We start from the raw sequence: 25443 nt of genomic DNA on the forward strand, positions 1-25443 counted from the left end.
CCCCCCCCCCCCCCCCCGTTCCATTCCTCTCTTTTCCTTCCAGAATGAGCACAAGGTAAATAAGGAAGGGAGAAAGGGGATGAAAGAGGAAATTTTAAAGGCAAAGGAAGGAAGGGAGACAGGAGAGTGAGACGCTTAAATGCAGAGGCGGCCTACCCGTCTGTGGGCCCAGTGGGTTCCTACCTCAGGAGGCGTAGCTTCAGGATGCTTCTCCAAGGTACTGTGGGGATCAGGGTCTGGGTTGGGGTCCGAGGTTAGGACTGAGGGCAGGGGATCTGAGGCAGGGTATGAGGGTGGTGGCTGGGGGTTGATTGTGAGAGCCCCAGGAGCTGGACTGGGGTCTTGGGGTGGAGGCTCAGTGGCCACGGGGAGGTCGTCCATCCCAAAGATTTGCTCGTAGTTAACAATGAGGAACTCAATGAGCTGAGCCTGGTGCCCAGAGTCTAGTAGGCAGGTGACAGGGCCAGCACCAGCTGCCCCTGGACCGTCTGGTGGCCGCAGCAGCGTTGGCCCAAACACAATGCCCAGGTTGTTGGCAGACATCTTGTTTTCCTCAAACTGTGCAGCCACCCTGGGGACAGTATGAGGAAAAGGGTCAGGGCATGGCATGCGTGGTCACTGGTCATCAGGGAGGAGCTGTAGGTCAGGCTAGCGGCCACTTGCCCAAGTCCTGGGTAAGTGGTCCCGGTCATTGAGACCAGCAGCTACATGCCTGGCAATGGAGATCAGGGGTCAGCACCCAAAGTCTGGAGTCATCTATTAAGATTCAGAGCTCAGAAAACACATGCAAAGGTCAGAAGTCAGTGGCAGGGGTCAGTCCCAGAGATGAGTAGTCATATGTCCAGGGACAGGGTCACAGATCCGTGCCTTAGGTCAGAAATCACATTTCAAGGTCAGGGACAGTGCACACCTGAACAGATGGGCCACCAGGTGCCGCAGGGTGCTGTAGTTAGAGTCAGGCAGCTGCACCAAGAGGGTCTTCAGCGAGCAGATAACCTCAGGGCTGGGGCTGGGGGTCCCAGGGTCGTGCCCAGGGTCTGCATGCAGGGTCTTAGCCAGAGAGATGAAGGCGTCGTAGAGGTGGAAGGGGACCACGGGGTCAGTGAGCTGAGGGTGGAATGGTGGGAGGGACATGGGTGTGGGTGGGCTGCAGAGGGTCCTCAGCCTGAGCCCGCCCGGCCCCTACCCCTGAGCCACTGAGTACCCACCTCCTGGAGGAATCGCTTGAGGACACTCGAGACATCGTGAGGGGAGTTTCCTGACATGTCCACCAACCCTCGGCCATTCTCGAAAGCCTGGCATAGCCGCTCCACGCGGACCCGGGACCCGCTGATCCGATAAATGCCCTGCAGGGCAAGGCAGGAAATGGACATCTGGCTTACGATACAGCCATCAAGAGGACCAGGTCACTATTGGGGATGGTCAAGAGTCAAGGCGGCACCTGCACACCCAGGGCACGCTGTTCTATCTCGGCCGTGCACCTGGTGATCACAAAGGGCACCTCCTCCGGGAAGTCCCTGGGCAGCTGCAGGAAGTCGACCCCAAAGAGGGCAGTCCGGGCGGGGAGTCGCTTATGTCCACAGAGGATCAGTAGAGTCTCCAGGCACCGCTTGTGGCAGGTCAGAAAGCACTGAAGGGAAGGTTATAGGGTCAAGGAGGTCATCAGAGGTCAGCAGGGGAAGAGAAGGTCGTAGGGATCCTCAGGGGGCAGGGGGCTCATAGGACATCTTTAGATCAGGGCAGGTCCCAAGGGCAGAAAGGTCATAGGGATTTCAGGTCAGGTGCCTGGGGTCAGGGAGGTCACTGGGGTCATAACAGGTCACTGGCTAATGGGCCCAGGCCGCACCTCCTCACACTCAATCCCGCTGACCATGAAGGCTTCACACTCGCGGCACTTGGCTGGGCCCCGTAGCCGCCGCAGTCGGTGGGTCTGGGCTGCGCCAGATAATGTCCACTTCCTGAAGGGGCTTCCTGAGCCGTTCTCCAGCCCATCTCCCAGGTCTGTGGGGATACAGGGTCAGGGGTGCCTGGTCCACCCCCTGCCATGCCCCACCTGCTTCCAGCCTCACCAGGGTCTCGCTCCTCAAAGTCATCTGAGGACTCGGTGCCTGTGGATGACACCTTCACCAACCGCCTTGTGCCAGGGCCTGGAGTCATAGGGTCACAGAGGTCGGGGGTCACAGGGGTCATTAGGAAGCGCCAGGGCTAAGGACATATGCCTGGTTTTTAGGCTTTCCAGAACCACCCACAGATGCCCTTGGGGTAACGGTTAGAGATCCGGAGGGAGTTCAAGGCAGAGGTTAGGGGTTGCAGAAATGGGTCAGCGATCTGGGGGTCGGTTCAGAAATTAGCTCAAGAGAATAAATCAGAGGATATAGGAAATAGGTCAGGAGTGCAGGTAGGTCAGAGGTCAAGTGATAGGTTAGAGACTGAGGGTCAGAGCCTGGCCAGGGTCTGGAAGGCGGTTAGACGTAGGGAATGGGTTACGGTCAGGTCCTGGCCCCACCTGGGCTGGAAGTGGGAGAGTCCAGGGACCGAGACTCACTGCTACCACCCACGCTGTCCACGTCGCTGCTTGGAGTGGGGCCTGGAGTCCCTAGAAGGGAACAGGTCAATTAGGATGGACCCTTGCCCCAGCACCACTCCTGCCCACCCCTCACTGCACTCACCCTGGCAGCCTGTGCCTACATCATCCCAAGGGCCTGCCTCAGCCGCGCTCTCATCCAGCCGTGGGGGTAGGGGGCCAGAGAGCTTCTTTCTTGTGTCCAGAGGGGAGCTGAAAGGAGAAGCGTGAGGGCTCTGATAACCAGGAAACTGCCCTGGGATGAGATCACCTAGGCATTGCATTTAGGACCCAAATCCAAGCACTTGGGTCTGCTGCAAGCCTTGACACCAGTGAGCACCCAGTACAGTGACCCTGAAGTTCGGACTCTCCCAGAACTGGGACCCCTCCCCCAAAATAAGAGCCTCGATATTAATCCAATAACTCAAAACCTCATTGAGTTTCCTGACCCTGAGTACTCAGCCTGGTGGCTCCAACAGCCTGAAACTGTGTCTCTGGATCTCATTCCTGACCCTGCTCCCAGGGGGCCCACCTGTGTGCAGTGGGCACGAACTCCTGGAAGGAGAAGGCAGGCGGCGGGGGTGGTGGGGCCTCGGGCCGCAGCGCCCTCACGTACTCCTGGTAGCGCTGGCCAGGCTCAAAGGGCTCACAGCACTCAGCCAGGGCAGAGAAGGCACGGGGACCACGCTCTGCTTGCGCCCCTCGAAGCCCTAACAGTCCGAGGGTCACCTGTGGGGAGCAGACTACAGTGAGAGAGGAGCAGAGCCTGAACTTTAGAGACACCAGCGTGGTCAGGGTTTGGGGGCAGCTTGGGGAGGAGGGTGTGATCAGAGCCTGGCCTGGATGGAGTGGGGTAAGGGCAGGACTCGAGAGGCCGAGGTGCCCTCAGGGACTGAGGGTGGAAACTGGCTGTCTAGGGAGGAGTTCGGGCACCCTGGAGAAGGGTTAGGGGCAGGGGGCCCTCAGCTGGGGGGCGGCAGTGGGAAAAGGCCTCACCCGCCTCAGCACTTCATCCCCCTGCAGCACCAGCTTGCGCACATGCGACACGATCCGCTGCTTGGCGGCCTCCAGGTCCTGCTGCCGTGCGTTGGCCTCACGGACACAGGCCTGGTACAGCGCCAAGGCCTCCTGCGCCTGGGGAAACCAAGGCCGGGGCACCGGTGGGATGGAGTGTGGGGTGGGGCGCACCGAAGTGCTGGGGGGCGGGGGCGGCACGGGGCCAGGTCCCCACCTTGGCCTGAGCCTCCTCTCGTGATCGCCGCCGCCGCTCCTGCTGTTTGCTGGGTCCTGGCGAGGCCTGGGGTACCGGGTCCTCAGGGGACGCCTGGGAGCGAACCCACAGGTCCTCGCTGCGCTGCAGGTACTGTTGCTGGGCCCTCCGCAGTGCCTGCACCGCCTCGTTCTGGGGTCGTGGGGGGTGGGGACAGGGACAGAAGGGGATAGATCAGCACCGCTTCCTCTCACCCACCAGCCGCGCGCTGGTACCCACCCTGCCAGGCCTCACCATCCGCTTCTGCTCTTTCAGCCACTGCTCCTTAAACTCCTTCCGCCACTTCTCGATCTCAGTTCGTTTGGCTGCCAGGGGCTGGCAAGGGGGACAGATGGGGGTGCTGCCTCAGGGCCACCCAGTCTTTCTGCTTCCCGCTACCGCGTGCCTTTCCTCCTCTGGACCCTTTTCTGGGTCTGCACGCTCCCCACCCCCTCTCCCTGCAGTGTCCCCACCTCATCCTTGCTAAAGCCTGGCCCCAGAGATGCCAAAGCTCTCTGCCTGTGAACACTTGGCACTTTTCCCCCCAAGCCCTGCAAACGAGCAAAAGCACAGTTTTGCAATTGTACAGGAAGCCTGGTTTGAATCTCTGCTGGGTGACCTTGGGCAAGTTCCTCAGCATCCCTGGGCCTGAGCTTCCTCATCAGCAAAATAGCCTGGATGGTAACCTTGCCTTCCTCCTGGGGAGGTGGGGATGGACTAAGGCGTGCGGCCGGGCCCCCTCACCTGGGAGAAATTTCTTTTCTGCTGGGCCACTGTTTCCATGGCCAGGGCTCCCAGGCTGAGGTCATGTTCCAGAAACAGGGTATAGATGTACTGCAGTGGCATATGGCTCTGGGGTGGGAGAGTAGGTGTTGGGGGACACCGAGGATCTAGGGGATCGGGGCGGGGGATCTGGTCACAGCTACCTGCTGGTGGATTGCCACCTTGCCAGCCTCGGCGATCTTCATGATGCTTTTGGTAAACTCTAGCTCTGCAGGGGGAGACAGCCGGGGTCTGAGTTGGGCAGGGTGCGGGCACTGCCTGGGGTCTGGGGCAGGGTAGAAGGGACCCTCACCAAGGCTGGCTCTCTTCTCGGTCCAGGCCAGCAGCTCCTTGGCATAGCGGCTCCAGGTCTTGGCATACTCCAGAGCTGCATCCACACCCCCCTTGGTCCGAATGAGCCGCAGGTCCAATTCTTCCCCTGGGGCAGGAGGGTGGACCTCTGACCTCTGACCCCCGAGGCTGCTGTGGAAGCTTTCCCTGAGCCCCAAGGCCAGACCAGTGACCACTATTCTATACCCTGTGGCTTTCCCCAAACACCCTTTTATGATCTTGTCCAGGTTGCAATTTTATACTGACTCTCCACCCAGACTGAGGGATCCCTGAGGGCAGGGGCTCAGCTCTGTCGCGTACTGTTGTTTCCCTGGCATGTGGAACAGGCAGCCGGCGACGACTTGCTGAGGGAAGGAGTCCTTTCTGCCCCCACTCCCCTGGCCTCAAAGCCCCCTACCTGTAAGGGGTGCCGGACCCTCCAGGGAGAGGCCACTCCAAAGGCTGGTTTCACTGGTCTGAGAGGTAGGGAGACAGCATTCAGGAGCAAGCAGGGCAGCGGCCTCAACCCCCTAGAGCCCCTCCTCCTGGAGGCCCCCTCCTCCCTGCCTCATTGGTCCCGCCCTTCACCTCAGTGGCTGTGGGGGTCTTGTCAGACTCTGGGTCTCCTGAAAGCACGGGGTCTCCAGGCAGCATCTCAAGGGTCCTGGGAGGTAAGGGTGTCAAGATGCCACCCTCCACCCAGTCTGTCCTGCCTAGGGGTGCTGGGGGCCCCCAAGGCAGTTTGAATGATGGTCCTGGACATTACCTCTGTGACATCTTTTGTACGTGGGAGGTCTGAGTGGTTTGGGGGGAAATTAGGTGACTTTTTGTCATGGGACTTGAGAGAGTTTGAAAGGTCCCAGGTAAATCTGGGGTTCATAGGGCAGGATTATAAGGATCTCAAACGTTTTAAGGGGTTACAAGAAGAATACATGGGGAGGGGTCCTAGGACCATTTTGTGGATTTCCAGTGGATCTGGGGGGTTGGATTTTGGGATTTTTCAGGTGTTTTGGAGGGACCCATTTAAGACTTCTCAGGTTATTAGGTAAGTGGATCCAGACGTTGTAGGTTCCTAGTGAGGCACCTAAACGATTAGGGATTTGGGGGTGGCCCAGGCTCAGACTCACACGTTCCCCAGTGAGATCTCGAGGTTGTCCAGGCTCCGGAAGATGTCACTGTACCTCTTCCTGCTCTCTGGAGCTGGGGGTAGCCCTGGGGGAGGGGAGTGTCACACATGGGCCAATGGAGGCCTCCCTCCACTCACAGCACTTACACCTAGGGTAGGCCCTTAGCCGGTTGTTTTGAAGGGGTGGGGGGAGGAAGGGGAGGAGACAGAAAGAGAGTGTTCTGATCCTTGGGGGGGGGGGGGGTGGGGGTGGGTGTCAGAGTCAGGATGGAGGCAGTGTGGCCTGGGGTGAAGCCAGCTCAGGGCAGGCAGATGGATCAGGCACAATCCAACACAGGGGCAGCTGCTCAGAGGAACAGACACCCACACACACATGGGCCCAGAAGCAAAGCGGCAAAACAGATGCCCCAGATGCAGCAGCACTGTCCCTGGGGAGAGAGCCAGCTTGACAATGGAACCACATGGACCTCAGGCCAGACAGATGGAAATACACGTGGGAGAGGCCGGCACAGAGCCTGTGGCACAAACACATACAGGCAGACTGAAACCAGAGGAACATAAAGACCGTGTGACACTCAACGTGCACAGCAGAGACACAAAGAGAGCCGGAAATACAAGTCGGACCTTGCCACATTTCTGCCACAGTCCCCCTTCTAAGGGGCCCAGATCAGCAATGGCCCCTCCTCAGTAGGGATCCTGCTGCGTCGCCCTCCCCCTGCCCCCCATCACAAATATCAGAAGCAGAAGCGGCCACTTCCCCTTCCTGGGCTCCCTCCCCCAGGCATCCGGGGTGAAGACTCCAAAGGGGGAGGGGGTCAGGGAATGGTGTTCTGGGCCCCTCTAGGCTTGGGGGTCCCCACAATAGAGGATTCCCGTGTCCTTCCCATTCCTGACTCCTTTCCCGGGTCTCTGGACGGAAAAGGACAGGCGAAGCGCCTCAGTTTAGGAGGTGGGGTACAGTTGGGGGAGGTCTCTCTCGGATCCCATACCCTGGACCGCCTACCCGGCTCTGCTGCGTCCATGACAAGACCAGAGGATTGCTCGGCGGGGACCGGGTCTGGGATGGGATCTCGCGCTGGCGGGGCTCAGCCCCTATTTCCTGCCCCGGCCGCCGCCGCCACCGCCGCCCCGGTTCTGCGTAGCCCCGCCCAGCGGAGGCTACGCCCGCGAGCGAACACGCCCCTGCTCATCAGAGGCTCCGCCCACGACTACACCTCAGCCGCTCGGCCACGCCCCCGAGGCCCTGAAGTGTGTACCGCGTCCCCTGCGCCCCCTGCCCGAGATGCGGGAGATGTGTGGGGCCAGGGCTGGGCACCCCATGATTCCATCCCGGCCAGGGTTCTCCTCGCCTGATCTTTGCACGGCGCCAAAGCTCCAGCACACTCTCTGGTCCCGGGCTCCTGCCCCTGAATCTTCCACACTCCACGACTCAGTGACTTCCCAGCCCAGGGGCCTTGGACCCCTGAACCCATCCAGGCTCCGCAGAGCCTTGGAGCCCCCTGGTGGAGAGGACCTATTCCAGCGGGATCCTATTCCAGCGGGATCCGGTCTCCCAATGCTGGAGGGGCTGGAGACCTCTGGTCTGGGGCACCTGGAGTCACCTTGAAAGCTGCATCAGACTCTTGAAGTCGATTACAGTGCAGCCAGAAGCACCCCTAGCACCTCCCTCAGGCATGGTGATCATAGACCCCCACCCTAAGCACCCCAAGAATCATTCCCAATGAACAAATCCCAAGACCAGTCACCATCGGGTGGCCTCACATTGTCTCAGGGACTCCAAATGATCACAGTAGCCCCCTTTCCTGGTGTGGTCTGGCACCCCTACACTTGCATACACCTTCATCTGTGCTCAGGGCCCGTGTGATGCTCACAGGCATTCACAACCGGTCCCCACGGTTTCCCTGCTTTGGATCCCAGGGCTTTCCTTGGGCTGTGCGTCCTTCGCTGAGGGCAGCAAAGGGGTGAAGATGGTAAAGGGCTGTGAGCCCCTCACTGATAAGCAGCAGGGAGGCAGAGGTTGTTATCCAAGAAGCCTGGGACTGGGTCCCCTGGCTGTAGGTCCCCATGTGCAGCTTGTCAAAGTTATAAAAATGCACCCATACCCTGCACTCAGTGGATTTTCTAGCTGGAAACAAAGACATCATGTTTATGACTTTTGCTTTCTCAAGTTTTTGGCTGTTGTGAAGGTAGGAAATTTCCCACTGACCATGACTCTGCTCTCGTGCTGCCTACTCCACAATTCCTGAGTTGCAATGAGTGCCCTTTGAAAGGAAGGATAGTGTCAGTACAAAGGCAGACCCAGATGCAAAGCTGGGCTGTTACGTGAGATGGTGATGGCACTTGTGTGGCATAGGACCGCAATGAGTGTGACCCGAGCTACTATTTGCAATGATTCGGATTGAACTTCCTCCCATCTAAGACATCATGAGAGAAAGGCATGCTGTTTTTTACATATTACTGAAAAACAGAAAATGCCATTGATCCCCAAACTCCCCCCTAGTGCCTGAGGGACCAAAACATGAAGCTGAGAGACCAAGGAAATATGGAGGTGCTTGTCAAATTAGGAAAATATGCACAACTCTCTGGACTTGGAGCTTGGCCCTTCTAAGTGCTGAATGTATTACAGAGACTGTCGTTAATAATCTCACGGCTCCTGAGGAGGGTGCTGGGACCCTGCTCAGTGACTGCCCAGCCCCACAACGACCCCTTCTGTGGTGCAGACAGAGGTGGAGGCAGGGCTTCTTAAAATCATGGATGCGGCTTTATTTACCAAAGGTGCCAGCCCAGGGCTGGTTCTGCCAGCCAGGCCCTCAGATGGCTGTGGGGGATAGGGGGTGTCCCAGCTCAGATCAGTCCCGGTGGCCACTGGGGCAGTGTTCCCTCTTGGGGCTTCCGCCCGGCGGCACCAACATGGGCAGCAGGTGCCGGCACCGCCATCTCAGGAAGGCACTTTCAGCTTCGGGGTCCCCAGGAAAAACTGCAGGACACGGTCGGCCAGGAGCGCCAGGCAGAAGTCCAGGAGCAGGACCTGGGCGATGACCAGCTTGAACTGCGGGGCAGGGAGCACTGGTGAGCTGGAAGCCCACAGTCGGGGGCCCAGGCTGAGTCGTGGGGCCACGTCCACGGGGCCACTCACCTCCACGGGGATGTCCACGAGGCCAAACTGACTGTTGAAGTCAGGTGAGGAGCCAAGGAGCAGGCCCACGATGGCCAGGAGTGACACAGCCAGGCTCCACACCAGGGGCCTGTTCTCTGGTAGGCTCTCCATGAACGGTGGGCCCTGTGGGGACAGATGGATGGACAGTCAAGTGCTGTGGGGGCCTAGAAAGTGGGCAGGGTGAACTCAGGCATGGGCTGGACCTCACTTTGTAGTTGATGGCAAAGGTGGCCATCTGCATGGCCATAGCCATGATGTACACGGTGCTGTTGACCAGGCTCGGCTCAAATTCCTTGTACAGGTCCACAAACTGCTCCTGCCTGCAGCAACACATGGGGGACAGGGCCACCCTATGACTCTCACCATCCCTGCACAGAGCCAGGGCTGTCCCTGGCTGACTCCACTGCCTGGCTGTGGTCACCACAGGGCAATGTCTGCGTGTGCATCCTCGTGCACCCTCCACCGCAGGGACACTGCCTTCCGCCCCTCCCCAACCCCCATGCTGGGACAGCACTCACTTCTCAGGGCTCCGGGCCTGGGCTTCGCTGTACAGGTAGACGAGACTCAGGAAGTGCACACAGAACTGGAGCACGACCGTGAGGACAGTGTATAGGTTGAAGATGTTGGGCAGGGGCCGCTCTCGGGAGAGAGTCTTGAGGGGCTGCAGCAGCAGGGTGGGGGGTCAAGGTCCAGGCTCACCCTGGGCCTACTCTCCCACCCTGCCTCCTAGCAGGGCTCATGCAGAGAGCAGTCACCAAATCCTGGAGGTTATAAGTCAGTACCAGTCCCTGGAGTCCTGCTTGTCCCCCAACACCTCAGTCTAGATGCCATCACACCCTCAGCCAATGCCTACACTCCACACAGCAGTCAATAGGCACTTAAAGTCCATCCTCTTTCCCCTTGTTCTACAATAAACCAAAGCCCTCTTTGGGGCCCACTGGGTGTGCATGGTTGACAACACCCACCTCCCACCCTCTCCAGCTTCCAGGGCCTCTTTTGCATCAGCCCATGCCAATCTATGACCTTTCTGCCTACTTCCTGGCCGGTTCCCTCATTCTGTAGGGAACCCTATGGGCTCCCCTGAATGACCACGAGGCTGTGCACTGTGAGTCACTTTGTATTTTTCACGACACCGCACGCTTTGAGTGGTCTTAATAATTATTTTCCCCATCTGTCCTCTCCTTGTCTGTGGGCTCTATGTGGCCCACCTGAGACCCCAGCTGGCAGACAGTGCTGGGAACCGAGTTGTGCCACTCTGGGGAGTCTCAGCATGTACCTGCCCTGTCCCCTGATTCTCATCTGTGATGTGGGGATGACAGTTCCCACCCTGAGAGCTGCTGTGAGGACAAATGGATGACACGTGGTGGTGTCTTTAACAGCCCATCCTAGCTAGCCCAAAGAGGCAAAGGGACTCGTGGGCTGGGGAGGGAACCCCTGCTTTGCCTGTGTCTCAGCCCACCTTGGAGCGGGAGATGAAGAGGAAGCAGCCGGCCAGCAGCAGCCCCTGCAGCGTGGCCTGGAAGTCACTGAACTTGACGCCCTCCAGGTAGAGAACACTCTGGCTATAGGCCAAGATGAGGGCATTGAGGGCCAAGATCTTGAACATCTGCAGCGTGGTCACCAGCGTGCAGCGGCCTTGCTTGATCACATGGCAGACTGCGGGGGGGTAGGGGAGGAAGGTGTGGGCATGGGTGCCAATCAGGATAGGCCTGGGGTGGGCATGAGGGAGGGGCTGGGGATGGGACTCACTGCACTGGATAGAAGACAGCTTGGAGGTGAAGGGTGCGGCGATGCTGGCATCCCCCAGCTTCACGATGGGTGTGCTCTCGTCCTCCAGTTCCCGCAGCACCTGGCTCAGGCGGTCCTGTGTGGTGGGCAACACGGGTGAGACATGGCCACCAGGAGATGCTGGTGCCCCCCACCTCCTGAGACTCACCCGCTGGGAGGCCAGCTGCTCCTCGGGAGGTGGGAGCCCCGACCTCTGCTTGGCCGCCCTGGAAGTGGCCCGGACTCCACTGTTGCTCAGGACGGGGCTGTCTCGAGGTCGTCGTCGCCGTTCAACAACTCGCTCGGGGGCGTTGGCCAGGAGTGCCACACCTGGGGGGGAGGCATGTGATTGCATGTCTGGAGCCAGAAGGTGCCTGCCACTCAGGCCCCGTGCGGAGTACAGAGTGCAGAGTCTGCTCACAGGAGCCCCAACTTCCTCATCTTAGCCCATCTCCCCAGGGAGTGTCTCAGAGAGCATCTATCTTACTTTCCACATTTAGGAAGCAAAACCCAAATACACAAAACACAAAGGAGACAAAATGAACAGACTCCCTAAGTCTATTGCCAAGGATCGTAATTCTAAGACGTAATAGGTGATAAACACCACAGTTGATTAATAAATCAGTTAAGAATCTCGAAAGAGCTACAAGTACGCCAGATCAGTTTTTAAACATCAGCCCAATGACTATATTCTGTTGACAGGAATCCAAGCCTATGAACGCTTGGCAAATGCCTCAGCTTCCATTTGTGCATCGCCACTTGTCCCATCTCTCACTGGCCTCTGGCCCTCAGTGCCCACGTGGTCCCTGCGTGGGGCCGGGGGGGCCTCAGCAAACCGAGCTGTGTCTGCCACATGGAGCCTCCCGGAGGCCCTGATGCCCTCACCTCACTCTTCCTCAGACACCTGTGTCCCTTCCAGGCCTGCAGGTCCCAGATCCCCCATCCCACTGGCCCCTGGCTCAGCGACGTGTCTCTGAAGCTAAGCCTAATCCCGTGCTGGCAGAACAGCGATGGAAGCGACAGTCCATCAGCTTGAGGGACTCACCCACGTCAGCATGCTTCAGGGCACCAACGTCATTGGTGCCGTCGCCACACATGAGGGTCACGTAGCCCAGCTCCTTCAGGCTGGTGATGACAAACTCCTACGTGGGCAGAGATGGGCGGAGTGAGGGCTCTGTGCCGCCCCCAGGGCCCCACCTGCCCCTCTGCCTCCTCTGTACACACCTTCTGTTTGGGGGCCACGCGGGCGAACACCTGCACATGGGGAATGAGGCGAAGCAGCTGCTGGGGGTCCTCGGACTGCAAGTGGGCCAGGCCGTCACCCGTGAGGCACAGGGCGTGCTCCAGGGCCAGTGCCTTTGGGGAGCCCCTAGCCAGGGGCAGTATGACACTGCCATCGATAGAGCGCCACACACAGGGTCGACCTGCAGGGCCAGAGCCCAGGGTCAGGGAGAGGGGTTCAGCCGCTCAGCAAATCCCCCTCACATGGACCTCACATATACGGTCCTAGTCTCATCTCCCTGAAGCATGTTCTTGCCCTCACCCCTCTTTATCCCTACCAACCGGGTCCACACCTGCAGCCCAGGAATCCCACAGATTGTTCACAGAACCCTCCCATACAAAGGATTCAAGAACCCAGAGCCTAGGCCACTGGCCTGAGACCACATGACAGTCAGATTCAAATCCAGACAGCCTGACCTCAGGAGCAAGGCATCCCTACCCCTGGGGCCTGCCTGAAACCTTCCTCTCCTAGGGCCTGGACACCCTGAGTCACTTCCTCGGGCCAGACACTGCTTACCAACCACTTCCTCTTTCTAGATGGCTGGCCTAGACGTGGATGCTGAGTGACAAGGACGGCTGAGGGAGGCCTTCTGGCACTGTATGGCTCATCCTGGGCTGTCCTGGCTAGGAGGGAAACCAGCCTCCACGTGCCTTTTGTTGTGGCCATTTTGTTAGAGCAGCTTCATCTGCCAATCAACAGTCCCGACAGCCACCTCTGGGCCACCTGCCTACAATCCCTGGGCTCTGGAAGACCATAGTGCCTGGGGCTGGGACAGAGACGACAGAGATCTGGCACTAACGCATTGACTGGAAGGGCTGGGAGATTCTAGAATCCAGCACAGTTCCCAAGCTGCAACCTCCTCTGATCTGCAGCCTGGTGACATTCCAACGCATGTCATTCCCCAGCCAGACGCCATCCCTTGGCATCTAACAATCTAACAGACCCCACACCCCACCAGCCGGAGGTGCTGGGGCTGGATGTGCCCCTCAATGGACTCTACCCTTGGGCACCACTTGCAGCCAATTTGGTTACTCAGAAATGACCAGAGGCCATGAGCTCTGGAGTCAGGACACCTGGGAGCAAATCCTCCAAGTACCACTGAGCGACTGAGGTCGATGAGTTTACTTCTCTTTCCTTGTCTACAAAGTGGGGGCCCTAACAGCTGACCTTGTCAGTTTCCTCCTGTGGGGTGCGGAGATGACAAGGGTGGTAACGTGCACCGCGCCCTCTGCCTGGGGTTTGGTCATGCCGGCATCCCCGTGCTTACGAGAACCCTCACCAGGGTATGACAGCCTGCCGGCCCCAAGGCAGGTGTGAGGACAGAAAACACAGACTGGCTGACGACAACCAACCACCCTGACTGTAAGTCATCGCTGATCCTGGAACCAGTAGCTGCTCGCACGCTGCTGGACACACAGGTGTGGAACTCCCTGGCCAGGGGGCCTGAGCATGCCGACGAGGCAAGGCTATGTTCCTCAGGCCTGAAATCCAGGTGGGCCACCAGACAGGAGCTGTTCTTGGACTCAGGGTCCCCCAGAGCCCAGGGCTCCACGGCGCCTCACCTTTCTCTGTGGGAGGCTGCAGGATCAGCGTTTGTGCCTTTTCAATGAAGTGCAGCTCCTGAGCCACGTGGCAGGCAGTGAGCGGGTTGTCACCTGTGATCATGACCACCTGGCAAGAGAAGAGGGCTCAGTGGGGCAGGGCTCAGCAGGTCAAACTCCAGCCTGGAGACCTGGTGATCGAGTCCCCTCTAGAGAAGGCCACAGAATGAGGTCTTGGTCTCGTAATGCAGAATGGGTTCCAGGGGCCACAATCCACCCCAACTTGGTGGCGTTTTATGCAAATAATTCACGTATGCATGTCTTTCTGAAAATACTCAAGCCTTTTCTGTAATACAAACTAAGAACCAGCTACTAGTGTGGACCCCCTTGGCTTGGTAGCTGCCCCAGGCAGAGGGGAACAGATGCTCCAGCCTTTGCACTTAGGGCCCAGTGATGGGAAGACGGGCTGTGATTGCGGAGAACCAGGTGGGTGCCGCTCATGTCACCACCTCTGTGACTGCTCACTCACCTCCCACATTCTAAACTGCATCCTGAGTCCCAAACTAGAAAACAGAAACCACAGGACAGATGGATGCGGTCTGTCTGGGAAGTGCCTCTGTATCCCGTCCCAGCTCCAGCTCTTCCTGTCTAGGATGGGGTGGAGTGGGGGAACTGCCCTTGCATCCCAAGGATGCTGAGGGCCAAGGAAGCAACTTGAGATGGGTGGGCACAGGCCGGGTCCCCAGGCATCCTCAAGCCTGGAAAAGCATTAGCACCAGAGCTGTGACGGAGCTCAGCTGAAATCCAAGATAGACGTCCTTGCTATTGAAACCTGGATACCCACTCAAACCTGCCCCACTGAGGGGAGAACTGTCCTCTACTGTCATATCCCCCTCTCCGGAAGGAACAAAGACCCACCCCCCGTCAGGCCACCCTTGGGGCCCAATGGGGAGGGGTGTGGCAGCCATACCCGGTGGGACGCATTCTGGATCTCACGGATCACAGCCTTGGAATCGGCCTTCAGCGGGCAGGAGACCACAATGAAGCCAACGAACTTGAGGTTACACTCCAAGGCCTCCCGTTTGACTTCCCGGGCCTGTGTGGGGACACAGGGGTGCCTTACAACCCATCCCCCCATCACTTCTGAGCTGGTAAGGGAGGTCAGGGAAGGCCCCATCTTTACAGGAGGAACATGTGAGGGTCAGAAGCTGAGAAGTGGGGAGGGCGACCCACAGGGGCTCAGCAGTGCTGTGTGGTTTCCCCACCGTGGGGCCTTTCCTCCCTACGTGGGCAACAGCAGGGCACGGAGCCCCTGTGACTCAGCCTCCCAGACAACAAAGTCAGACACTCCTTTGTTAATCACTGAGCACACACTCACCCTGTTCCTCCTATCAGAAACCCAAACCTCCTGCCCTCACAGAGCTTGCCTACTACCAGAAGCGATGTGAAATAAAATCACAGAAACCAGAGCACCAACTGCCATGAGAAAGGACAGCAGGGGAACGAGACAGACAGACTCAGGGAGTGGCATCAAGCAGGGCGGCTCTGAACGTAAGCCCACAATCTGGTGCGCGCTCTGGAAGAATCTCTCAGCTGCCAGGTGTTAAGTGGACTGGATGAGGGCCCAGGTGGAAGCAGATAAAGGAGGAGGACTGACGGTGGAGGGGGAGAAGAAAGCCGCTGACCGATGTGACGATGTAGGGCGTGAACGAGAGCTGGAGGCGCCCCAAGACCACGCGGTGACAGGGTGGTTGGACAGGGTAGGGTAGGGGCAGAACTGGGATGGAGACAGGAATCCGAGGTGCTTCCTGGTGATCCCTGGGGAGGTGTGAGGACCCAAGGGTGTAGGGGTAGGAAGCTGGATGGAGGCGGGCCTTGGTTGTGCTCAGCAGAAGTGGCCTCAGGGGCCAAGATGGGATGGGTTCCCATAAGGGACAGGGCACACAGTGGGGAAGAAGGGACCAAGGACCGAGTGCCACGCAGGGCCTCCAAAGGTAGAGACATGGGAAGAGGAAGAAGGAACCATGCCTGCTCATAGTGGCGCTGACGGGAACAGAAGGCGGTGAGGACAAGGGGCCAGCAGGTGGAGAGCCTGGGCCCTTACCTGCTGGTGGGTGAGATGCCCCAGCTCCTTGTACCCCAGCGCCAAGACTCGGGCTCCTTCCCGGGAAATCTCCGTGTGGATGTGGTGGTAGTCAGGTGGGCACTGGGCGAACTGCAGGGAACGCGGGGGGATGTCACCGACCGCCCCGCGCCCCCCTTCCCCCTGGGCCGGGGCTGGCTCACCATGGAGTGCAGGGTTTCGGGGGCCCCCTTCACAGCCGCAATGTAGCAGAGATCAGTGGAGCCTAGCTTCTCATAGGAGGCGAGCACGGACATTCGCTTTAGGGCACTGGCAAAATGAAAGCGCTGGTGAATTTTCAGCCCCTGAGTTTTAATACTTCGGGGGAATACTTTCTCATCTGGAAACAAATAAGTACGAATCCTGAGGGCCTTCGCTCCAAAGAGGCAGCCAAGCCCCCGCCTCCCCCTTCCACCCCTCTCTTCCCCCCACCCCCAGACCCAGGGCCTGCAGGTGGGGGCTGGGGAGAGGCTCCTCACTCCAGGTAGGGTCAAGGCTGAGAGACCTGTGCTCAGAGGACCTGCCTGTGACTTCTGACAGGGTGGGGCAGGCTCTACTCCCATGGGCATGGACTGTCTCAAGTCAGAGGTGAGCCTGTGCCCACCCACCTAGGGGAACATCACGGTTATAGGCCTGCCTGCCCGAGGTGGACACACAGGTGTCTCCGAGGGGTGCAGCCCACCCACCCAGGGGTGTGAGAACTGGGCCCAAAGCTCCAGCCCCTCACCTTTGGTCAGCGTCCAGTCCACAGCTGTCAGCATAGCCTTCTCAAGTGGATCACCCACAAGGGTGCCATCATCCAGCTGCATGAGGGAGTGGCATGAGGCCAGGGCACGGTGTGTCTCTACAGGGATGTTAGACACAGGAGTGACCTCCTTCCCGTCTCTGCAAAGAGAGGAAACCGCTTGTTATGGAGTGGAGGGACTCTTGGGACTTGCTAGCCAGGATGAGGGATGGGCCTCCACTCTGTGCCAGTCACTACAGGGGCTGAGACGCATGGTCTTGGTCTTCGTGCCAACTGTGCCCATCTCAGGGATCGTATGGCTGCTTGGGGTGGGAGCTGAGCCTCCACACTGCTGTCACATTGAAGAGTACACGGGGAACACCCCCCTCTGCCGCCTGATCAAACTTCAGTGGTCCACTGTCGTGGGTGGGTCTGGGTGGGTGCCGTCTGTCCCTTGAGCTCCCAGAAAGCCACCTGCTGGGGGAGAGGCCCAGGCCCCCCATGCTCACCTGAGCCCGGCCACCCCACGAACGACTAGGCTGTCGCTAGTCAAGGTCCCTGTCTTGTCGAAGCAGCACACCTCTACCTTGCCGGCAAACGGGATCCGGAAGGGCTCCGTGCAATACATGTCTGGGAAGGGGAGGAGCCAGGGTCAGGGGCTCTGCCAGGCCACAGCCCGCTAGGCACCCAACCCTGTCCCAGGCACTCACAGAGCTTGGCCAGGGCAATGAGGGAGGTGTTGACAGCCAGAGACAACTCGATGGGCAGCTCAGGGGGCACGACCGAGGTGAGGATCAGTGTGCATTCCAGAAACAGCTTGTAGCGGTTCCGGCTGGGGTCCTTGGTGCCTGCGGAGACAGGGCCTGCCAGCCTGGGGGCCATGGGGACAGGTCCCAGCAGACAGGTGAGGGGCCACAGTGCATACCTTCAATCCACACGTAGGCAGCTGCTGCGATGGCAAAGACCAGGAGGAAGAGGATGAAGATAAAGGTCTCCAGGTTGTTTGCAGTCACCCTCTTGACTCCAAAGAGGATGGTTCGAAGCAGCTTGCCCTAGAAGGACAGGGGGTTAGAGGCCTTTCCTGGCATGGGGGTGTGGGGGTGTGGGGTAGGGGTGGCCTCCAGCATCTGACAGCACAGAGAGTCAGAGTATCCCTCTGCTGATGGGGAGGGCCTGCCCTGGGCCCACCAGTGAGTCCTGCAGCTGTGACACCGGGACCACACAGGTATGTGGGAGGCTGCAACTCAGCTAAGGGTTATAGAGAGCAGTGGCCAAAAACTGAGGGTTAGGGAAAGAAGTGGTTTAGATGGGGGACCGGGTTTTCCAGAGGGAGGCCTGGCCATCACCTCTACCAGGCAGCCCTGCCATTTTAGTGAAGAGTTTATGAGCATGACTCTGTACACCATCCCAATGTGTGTGGCAACAGCCCGTTCTCTGTCTGTGCTCCCCACCAGAAGCTCAGCTGAGGACAGCGGGCTCAGTCTAGGGTTTGCCTCTACACCCTGCCCCGAACCAGTACCCTCTGTCAGAGTAAGCCTGTGGCAGGGATCTTCTGGGGTCCATAAGAGCCACTGTCTCAACTGTCTGCCTCCTGCCCTGGGGCCCACCCACCCCAGAGCCAGACAAGGGGCCATACCTGGGACGTGTTGAATCCGGTCCTGAGGACGTAGGCCACGCACCCATTGTCAACTGCTGCAGAGACAAACAGAACGAGCATCACTTGTATCTGTTCGTCCCGACTCCCGCACAGCCAAGCAGGTGTTGAGGGGGTGGGGACGGTGGGGCCAGAACACCCCTGGATCTCCCAAGGCACCTACGCTTCAGGCCCGTGGTGGCCTTCTGTGGGGGGATGTGCTGTACCACCTTGGTGCCCCCAAAGATGACGTGGAGCCGGGAGTCGGCCTGGAGGTCCAGCACCCGGTCAGGGCTGAGGTCTTCAATGGGCTCCTGAGGAGAAAAGAGAGGATGGTGAGGGCGCTCTCACCTCGGCCTCCTTCTCCATCCCCAGTCTCTCAAGAGGGGGCCCCTGGGGCTGGGCTGGGCCACTCTGACCCTCACAGGGTTCCCAGCCTGACCTCGTCTTCTCCCCACCTGCGTGTGCGCATCCAATCCTTGGGATCCCCCAACTGGCCTCACTCGGGGTTCACGCTCTCCTGGTTTCTCTTGGCCCACCCTAGTCCGACATCCCCGGTCCCTGGCCTGGACAACCCCCAATGACCTTGGCCTCTCTCTTCACCACCCAGCTCCCCTTCGTTCAGGGTGCAGACCCCCCCAGGAGAGCCGGCAGCTCCATCTAGGCACCGCACCTCCTCTGGCCTCCTCCAGCCGTGCCTAGGCAGGATCCCGGCCTAGCGACCAGCCCTCTCCCTGCTCCACGAATGAGACAGTGAGGCACGTGAGTACACCGAGCACGACCCCTACTCCCCACCCAGCACCTTCATCTGTGGCACCGACTCCCCTGTGAGCATGGCCTCGTCCACGATGCAGCGGCCGCGCAGCAGCAGCACGTCACAGGGCACTAAGTTCTCCTGTGGGGAGCGGCCTGCGGGAAGGGGCGGGAGGGTTGGACGGAAGCCGAGAGAAGGGCTCCCGCCAGGACGGAACAGAACTGTGCCTCACCGATTGACACAATGTCTCCGGGAACGATCTCATCGCTGGCGATGGGCCTCCACTTCCGGCTGCGGTAGACCTGGGTGGAGGGGAGGTGCACTCAGCTCTGCCTCTTGAGAGGGGGCATGATGCAGGTGCACGCCGAGAGCTGACCTCACCCCGCCCTCGCTCCACGCCCACCCTGAGACCGGCAGGTGCCCCCTGCACCCCCCGGCCCCCCCCAGCAAGTCTCCCTGTTGGCCACACCTGGATCATGTGAGGCTTGTTGCCCATCTTCCGGATCTCTGACATGTTCCTCATCTGCTGCTGCACCAGGGAGGCCTCGAAGGCCACCAACATGGAAAGTGTGAAGACGCTGTAGTACCAGTACTCATCCAGACACCAGAGCCCCACGCAAAAAACCTGCAGGACACAGCCTGTGTGTCCACACCCCCGCCCGTCCATCCACGGGAGCACACGAAGATGGACACCTGAGGAGGCTGGGAAGGCACACCACGGGCTGTTCTACCCACGGCCCAGGCCCGTGCAGACAGACAGATTTTCAGGTGTGGAGAAAGGAGACTGCTCTGGCTGTGGAAGGCCCAAGGAACGGGGTGGGGGGAGAGCCCAAGCTGCTGTTTACCTGGAACACAAAGAAGGGTGCCGTGGCTCTCTCCTTGAACAGCTCTGAGAAGTCAGGCACCACCATCTCGGCCCTGCAAGAGACCAGACCCCACATCTTGTTCACAGCGTGAGGCCTCGGGAGCCCCTCGGGAAACAAGGAGCCAGGAGGGACAGTCCACTCAACTGTGACTAGCATGCTAACTGCTGCCAGCCCTCTGCTCCACAGAACCCAGGTGAAGCTTCTGAATCAGCGACAGGTTGTTCAGGTAGCCACGCACTCAAGCAGACTTAGTGCAAGACAGAACCGGTCATCAGACTGGGTGACAAGCAGGCGGAGAAGGAGTACCTGACTGTGGGATGGGGGCTCTGAAGCTGTGCAGAAGAGGCCTGGCTGTGGGGTATTGTGGGGTCCCCTGGGGGCTGAGCCCCACCCTGATTTCGAGAGGGGAGGTCTGGAGTTGAAATTTCCCCCCAAACTCCCTCAACGAAAGCCCCAGAATTTGAGGAGTGGGGCCTAAGGGTGTGTTCTGCGACATTGTGTGTGATAGCCCAGCCGGGCCAGGGAACGAGCCAGGTCAGCCTGGGTCCTCCTCACCCTGCCCTTAGAGATGAGTACTAGAGGTGAGATTCGAGAAAAAGAATCCACTGTGATAAAAACAAACAATGACAACCGGGGCCCATTCCGCATTGTCAGGTGACTTTGCATGAGGCAGGAAGGTGTGCAAGGGGACATCCCATGCCACCATCAAGGCTGACCTTAAGCAGTGAAATAAGTAAAAAATTTCTTATAAACCTTCCCACTACGTTGCTATTTGAAATAACACATCTGTATTTTTAACGTTTGCTTATTCTGAAAGTGAGATTGTGTGTGCACCTGCACGTGTGTAAGCACAGGGGAGGGGCAGAGAGAGGGAGAGAGAGAATCCTAAGCAGGCTCTGTGCTGACAGCGCGGGATCGATTTGGGGGGGATCGATCTCACAAACCCCGAGATCATGACCTGAGCCAAAATCAAGAGTCAGATGCTTAACCAATTGAGCCACCCAGGTGCCAAACCCCCCAACCCACCCCGCCCCTGCTGCCACCATCTGTAATTTTTAAAAAGCAATGAAGTCAGGGAAGAATTCCCTAAAGGGTCTAAGGATTTTCAGGTCGAGGATGATTATAATGGTGGCAGGGATAGGGGCTCTGAAGTCCAGCTCTGCCCCCTCCCAGTAGCGTGTCGGCACTGGTGGTTTCAGTGACTGAAGAGAAAGCACATACATATAAGGCAGCTGGCATCCTGCCTGGCACAAAAGAGAGCCAGGGTGATCACTGACAATTCCTTTTACCACTCTTCCTGAAGTGCTGGGAAAAATACGAGGACAAAGATGACAACTTACACTCAGGAAAAAAACTTAAAAACAAAGAGAAATAGGACACCTGGGTGGCTCAGTGGGTTAAGCATCTGACTTTGGCTCAGGTCACGAACTTGAGGTTTCTGAGTTCGAACCCTGCATCGATTCTCTCGCTCTCTCTCCCTGCCCTTCCCCTACTTGTGAGTGCACGTGCGTGTTCTCTCTCAAAATAAATAAACTCCAAAACAACAGGGGCGCCTGGGTGGCTCAGTCACTTGAGCATCCGACTTCGGCTCAGGTTGTGCTCTCACGGTCCGTGAGTTCGAGCCCTGCATCGGGCTCTGTGCTGACAGCTCGGAGCCTGGAGCCTGCTTTGGATTCTGTGTCTCCCTCTCTATGCACCCCCCACCCCCCCACTCATGCTCTATCTCTCTCTCTCTCTGTCAAAAATGACTAAACTTTAAAAAAAAATAAAACGACAAGACTAAAAATAAATAAATAAATAAGCCAGAGAAAAACTATAGTAATCACAAAACGAGGATCAACAGCCAACTCCGGGGCCTCAGGCCAGGCTCCCGTGAAGAGCTGCACGCACTCCCACTGGAGGGCCCTCCAGGGTCCCTGTCAGCAGGCCAGTTCAGGGGAGACAAGACTACAGCACATTTCTCAAAAGGTGCCCGCCATCTTCACCTGGGATGTATTGTTTATGTATTTATTTTTTTTAATGTTTATTCATTTTTGAAAGACAGAGAGAGACAGAGCACAAGCAGGGGTGGGGCGGAGAGTGAGGGGGACACAGAATCGGAAGCAGGCTCCAGGCTCCGAGCTGTCAGCACAGGGCCCGACACGGGGCTCGAACCCACAAACCATGAGATCATGACCTGAGCCGAAGTTGGACGCTCAACTGACTGAGCCACGCAGGCGCCTCTGGGATGTATTGTTTAAAGGGTGACCTCCTCCACCCCACTTCCTAGGCACCCTGACGCGGGAGCGTGGCAGGGCGGAAATGGGAAAGGGGCCACTGGCGCGGCCAAGCGTCCCTGCTGTGACCGTGGGCAGAGCTCCAGCCCTGTCAGAACACGGGGGCACCCTGGGACTCACTTATTGCTCCCAAACTTCTTCTCGGCCGCACGGATCTCAGAGTCCTCCTGGAAGCCTCTGTTGCTCTGGTAATATGAGAAGGCATTTCCCACAGGAAAGGCCACAGGGAGGAAGCGCTTCTTCTCTAGGGCATCGTAGGAATACTTGATCTTCTGGAATTCGAAGGACAGCACCTCTTGCCCATCTTCGCCCTGTGGGAGTAGAGGCATCTCTGTGGCAGAAGCCCCTAACCTGGGCGTGCCTGCCAGTGCCTGGGAGTCCACCCCCGCCCCCCACCCCGACCCAAACCCTGGGTTGGGCGGCCCAGCAGCAGGTCCCTACCTCATCCCGGTGGAGGGCCACAAGCTCAGTGGAGCCATTGTTGGGAGTCGGCACCACCTTCACGAAGGTTGCTTTGCTGGTGTCGTACTCCTGTGAGAGACAAAGTGCTGCTACTGAGCCCTTCCCACCCCCCAGCTGCACAGCCCCCACCAGGGAGGCTGCACGCACCGCAGGTCTGGGCGCAGAACACGCCACTGGGCTCCGGAGGCTGGCCCGGCCGCTTCCCCATCTGTCACTGAGACATAGACACTACCTGACCACACTGCTGGTCTCGTGTCATAAAATCAGGAGTGATGGACAGCACCTGATGCCTGGGGCGCTGCTGAACTCAAACAGGAAGAAGGCCCCCCCACATGAGATGCGCCCTTAATGCACATGGGCCGAGCCCTGTCCCATCCCGCTGGCCTGCTGCTGCTCTGCCTCCCCTCCTTTAACCGTTCATCACGTGTCCTGAAGTGACCAGGGACGACGAGGCAAGACTCGTCCTTGCCTCAGCTAAGGGCCTCTGCACGAGCCGTTTTCTCTGCCTGGAACATGCGGTCACACACTCAGCTTCAGGCCCTTGCTCAAATGTCACCTTCTTAGGAGCCCTCCCCTGGAGGAGGCTCCATGTAAAGGGCCCTCACAACACTCCTTTCCTCGTCCCGCTTTTTCCTTTTGAGCACTGATGGCTGAGTACGAGCTCTACCTCTCTCGCTAACGCCATGAAGGCAAAGGCTTTCGTCTATTTGTTCGCTGCAGGCCCCTCAGCACCTATGACATGGAGGCGCTGGCTGGAGGTCAGTTAGTGCTCCCTCAAGCCCACGCTGCAGCCAGCTCACAGCTGCTGGGCCAGCCCACTCAGCCCCTGGGACGTGTGTGTTTGTGCGGGGAGGCGCCAAAGGGTGACCCTCTGTAGAAAGGCCCTGACCCTCGGGGCATTCACCGGCATGGAAGGAGGCGGAAAAGAACGACAAAGACAAAACATTAAGCGATGAACTTGGGGATGGGAATGCCGCGGAAAAAAAGTGCAAAGTGCTACGTGGGGCCGGCCCCACGCCAGGAAGGCTGCGGTCATTTCAGGCTCTTCTCACTGTGGAACGGGAGGTGGGTGTTACAGTTCTCGCTTTACACAAGGGTGAACTGAAACCCAGAGAGAAGCACCCGTCTGAGATCTCTGATCCCGGATCTGCCTGTCCTAACCCCACAGTCACTCAGCTCCTTGTCCTTCATCCCTGGAGAGGAAGTGAACAGTCACGTTTTTTACCTGCAGGCCAAAAGGCAGCTGGACGTTTGGGGAGAGACGTCACACTCTCTCCAATTTCCCTCCATTTTTTGGTCCCTCATTGGAATCTTTCGTTGTACTGACCTGAAGCCACCAAGCCCGTAAGTTTGAGCCCCTCCCCTGGGATAAGGTTTGTTGGGGAAACAAGAGACTTTATTCTCTCAGAAGAGAAAGAGGACCCAGCCCATGTTTGCAGTCAAAGAGAGTGGACTTCTCTTTCTGCCGCCCTTAATGCTGCTCCCTTTCCCTCTCTTTCCAGCAGACACATGCCTGGGATCAAAGGGGAGACTGGCTGGACCTCAGTGCCCATGGCTCCAAACATGCCAGTGTCATCCAAGGCAGGCCCAGAGAGCGGTGGTGCAGTCACTGATAGTAACTGCTGACCCAGGGCAGCTCTCCCTATCCAGATCCTGGCAGTTAAGGGTCAGAAGTGCTACTGTGCTTCTAAAAGTGTGTTCTGAAAGAAGTCCTCACTGTCACTACACTCAGCTTGCAGGCAGGCATCAAGAGACAAAAAGCAAAAAGCACTTGAAGTCACTTGCTCACAAACTGCTCCTGCTCCTGTTAAATGCTTGCTATGATCAAAGTGCATTTCAACCTAATTTTGGTCCTAGTATGTGAGGGCCTGTAAACACCAGACAACAGAGCTCTCAAACCAACCTCCACAAACTCACCCGGCGGGTCTAGCCTCACACTCTGAAAACCAAAGTAGTAGACAGAGACACAGGGAAAGAAAGTAGGACCGTTTCTAGAAGCAACCTAGTACTTGCTATTATGGTCGCTAGCATTAACAAGCCATAACAAAGAACATATGTCGGATCCTACGCTGAGCTTTTTATAGATATTAGCTTCCCGAGCCTAAATGACCACACCAAGGAGGGATTCCAGAAAAAGGAAATAACCTGCGTCAGGGTCGCACAGCAAGTCAGTAGTAGGGCCAGGGTTTGGACACCCAGAGGGCAACGCTGGGGACTCAGGCCCAGCAAATGGGAAGCCCGGGATGGAGTGGGGACCTACACAAACGTCGTGACTGCGACCCGCCGCAAGGTTCGACGGAGTCGAGGGTCAGGCTCGTGCCCGAGCACTTACCGGGGTGCAGGTGAGCGCGCAGTGCGCGTGCACGGACCAATGCCCCGAGAGGACGGTGAGCGCGTGCGCGAGGCAGATGCTAGCGAGCACAAGCAGTGCAGCTTCGGGTATCTGCACCCAGCTGCTGCCCCAGCCCCAGCAGCCGGCGGCCGCGGCGCCCAGCCAGGCCGGATAGAGCAGACCCGCGAACGGCAGCACCGTGAGGCGCCGCAGCAGTGCCAGCCGCCGGTACGGCCACACGGCAGCAACCAGCTCGTCACCGCTCGCTATGAGCGCCGGCCCGGCGGCGAGGAGGGTGCGCGGCTGCGGCCCGGGCTTGGGCTGCCCGCCGGGCCGGGCCCCGCAAGGCCTGGCCCCGCAAGGCACCGCGTTGCCCACCGCAGCCGCCGCCGCCATCTTTCCCAGCGCCGAACTCGCTTCCGGGCAGAGGCACCGCCTCACTTCCGACGGCTTACTTCCGGTGAACCTTGGGTGCCGCCATGGCAGCTGGGGCTAGG

At 58.6% G+C, this 25443-nt stretch overlaps 2 protein-coding genes across 7 annotated transcripts in view; both read right to left on the reverse strand.

Annotated features, from left to right (window-relative positions):
* GMIP (GEM interacting protein) overlaps positions 1 to 7163 on the reverse strand; it is a 9525-nt gene extending 2362 nt beyond the window's left edge. For 2 of the 6 annotated variants that reach the window (XM_040445056.1, XM_040445055.1), the window contains exons 1-19: positions 7034 to 7163; positions 6032 to 6116; positions 5493 to 5568; positions 5323 to 5380; positions 4888 to 5013; positions 4739 to 4803; positions 4557 to 4664; positions 4068 to 4148; positions 3795 to 3965; positions 3560 to 3697; positions 3096 to 3292; positions 2670 to 2776; positions 2507 to 2596; positions 2070 to 2147; positions 1847 to 2001; positions 1442 to 1630; positions 1209 to 1346; positions 911 to 1107; positions 184 to 571 (exon numbers count right to left, since the gene is read on the reverse strand). In XM_040445056.1, the coding sequence (XP_040300990.1) occupies positions 184 to 571; positions 911 to 1107; positions 1209 to 1346; positions 1442 to 1630; positions 1847 to 2001; positions 2070 to 2147; positions 2507 to 2596; positions 2670 to 2776; positions 3096 to 3292; positions 3560 to 3697; positions 3795 to 3965; positions 4068 to 4148; positions 4557 to 4664; positions 4739 to 4803; positions 4888 to 5013; positions 5323 to 5380; positions 5493 to 5568; positions 6032 to 6116; positions 7034 to 7052 (2466 nt within the window). In that variant the 5' untranslated portion in view covers positions 7053 to 7163. Of the gene's footprint in view, positions 1 to 183; positions 572 to 910; positions 1108 to 1208; positions 1347 to 1441; positions 1631 to 1846; positions 2002 to 2069; positions 2148 to 2506; positions 2597 to 2669; positions 2777 to 3095; positions 3293 to 3559; positions 3698 to 3794; positions 3966 to 4067; positions 4149 to 4556; positions 4665 to 4738; positions 4804 to 4887; positions 5014 to 5322; positions 5381 to 5492; positions 5569 to 6031; positions 6121 to 7033 lie in introns of those variants that run through there. The other 4 variants (XM_040445058.1, XM_040445057.1, XM_040445059.1 and 1 more) reach the window with 3 other exon arrangements.
* Positions 7164 to 8769: 1606 nt separating this feature from the next.
* Positions 8770 to 25357, reverse strand: ATP13A1 (ATPase 13A1). The gene is made up of 26 exons (XM_040445053.1): positions 24947 to 25357; positions 22594 to 22683; positions 22273 to 22463; positions 19856 to 19928; positions 19480 to 19635; positions 19243 to 19312; positions 19059 to 19165; positions 18441 to 18570; positions 18260 to 18315; positions 17549 to 17675; positions 17334 to 17471; positions 17133 to 17253; positions 16627 to 16784; positions 16064 to 16239; positions 15882 to 15992; positions 14748 to 14873; positions 13799 to 13907; positions 12179 to 12378; positions 12000 to 12096; positions 11124 to 11284; positions 10937 to 11051; positions 10647 to 10843; positions 9706 to 9848; positions 9396 to 9507; positions 9167 to 9310; positions 8770 to 9079 (listed from the first exon to the last, which is right to left on the reverse strand). Exons 1-26 carry the CDS (start codon positions 25340 to 25342, stop codon positions 8969 to 8971), a joined length of 3615 nt encoding a protein of 1204 aa, XP_040300987.1. The 5' UTR covers positions 25343 to 25357; the 3' UTR covers positions 8770 to 8968.
* Positions 25358 to 25443: the final 86 nt, after the last annotated feature.

Source organism: Herpailurus yagouaroundi, unplaced genomic scaffold (genome assembly GCF_014898765.1).
Source record: "Herpailurus yagouaroundi ecotype Mexico unplaced genomic scaffold, PumYag 193, whole genome shotgun sequence".
NCBI classification, from domain to species: Eukaryota; Metazoa; Chordata; class Mammalia; order Carnivora; family Felidae; genus Herpailurus; species Herpailurus yagouaroundi.

Bases quoted from the DNA above. Each gene is read 5' to 3' on its own strand.
- ATP13A1 (XM_040445053.1), bottom strand. From the start codon at position 25,342: ATGGCGGCGGCGGCTGCGGTGGGCAACGCGGTGCCTTGCGGGGCCAGG. The intron at 11,285-11,999 runs GTGAGTCCCTCA...CCTCCCCCCCAG, and splicing joins CCTGAAGCATGCTGACGTGG to GTGTGGCACTCCTGGCCAAC. The intron at 11,052-11,123 runs GTGAGTCTCAGG...CCCACCACACAG, and splicing joins AGCAGCTGGCCTCCCAGCGG to GACCGCCTGAGCCAGGTGCT.